The sequence below is a fragment of the Colletotrichum abscissum genome (genome assembly GCF_030869225.1).
Source record: "Colletotrichum abscissum strain IMI 504890 chromosome Unknown Scaffold_541.1, whole genome shotgun sequence".
Taxonomy (NCBI): Eukaryota; Fungi; Ascomycota; class Sordariomycetes; order Glomerellales; family Glomerellaceae; genus Colletotrichum; species Colletotrichum abscissum.
In genome coordinates, this window is record NW_026850478.1 from 1 (window position 1) to 1,055 (window position 1,055).

The 1,055-nt window shown below is 53.9% G+C and overlaps 1 protein-coding gene across 1 annotated transcript; it reads right to left on the bottom strand.

Annotated features, from left to right (window-relative positions):
• Window positions 1-145: 145 nt before the first annotated feature.
• CABS01_17267 (uncharacterized protein) lies at window positions 146-1,028 on the bottom strand (the record flags this gene model as incomplete). The annotated part of the gene is made up of 3 exons (XM_060550594.1): window positions 146-234; window positions 337-809; window positions 889-1,028. Coding segments are annotated over 3 exons (702 nt in total), but the record flags the coding sequence as incomplete, so codon positions are not given.
• Window positions 1,029-1,055: the final 27 nt, after the last annotated feature.

Sequence of the window (1,055 nt, forward strand, 5' to 3'; positions counted from 1 at the left end):
CCGATATGTTTCCAGTCCTAGAGAGCTTCCTCTTCCGCAACGACTGGTCTATATATACGCTACCGTCACTATGAGCTTGTAAGTCAAGTAAGGCGTCGGCAGTTTGTGGAAATCCGGAGATTGAAGAGGACGTATCATTGTACTTAAGCCTGATATCGAAGGGAACGCTCCACGACGGCAAAGTGAGGCTCACGACGGTCCGCTCGTCCGCAGCGATCTCATACTCATTGCCAGCTACCACGAGGGAAAGTCCCTTGAACCGAGTCGCGAGCACTCTCGTGACTGATGGGTCGTCTCCATACCTACAAGCGACGAATCCTCTACAGAGTATCTTACCGCGTCTAGTGGTTCGCGTTGTCGTGTCGAATGAAAAATAGAATAGAGAGGCGATCATGACTAGCGAGATTTGTTGCACACGGTGATGCAGGTCTTCATTGACGAGAAATTCTCGGTCCAGCTGTCCAATCAGCTTGCCTATGGCATCTGCGTCGTCCAGCGCCACCGCTTCCATATCGAGAGTGGGGTCGATGCGGAACTCATTGAACGCTTCACCCGCTGGCCCACCTAGTCTCTGATACTGCCGGTATCCCCACAGAGATTCCAGGCTAAAGTGAGCAAATCGAGACAGTGAGTTCGACATGCCGTTTGGGGTTGCCTTCATCACCCCGTTACCTGCCGAGAGGATGTAATCAGGAACCGTCTTGCGAGGACACAGCCGTAGCGCTTCGGACCGCGCGTGTAGCAATGGAATCTCCAGCCCGTCATAGTATGACGAAGTGGACGACCCAAGACGCTTGGCCGGAAAGTACCTGGCGCATGTCAGCTCGTCTTCGATCGTGTCCTTTTGCGATTTTTCCACGTTATCCTATGGAATTGACGCGTACGTACACTGGAGCGGCCGACGTTATTTCGGCCCTGTTTGTGGTCCAAGTCAGCTCGAACGCTCTGCAGCACAAATCGTGAGGATGCTTACGCCTCTCGAACCAGCAGGGGCCTCGGCCTGCCGGACTCTGCTTGCCGATTCTCATGGCCCGCATACGTGGTGAACAGCTTCG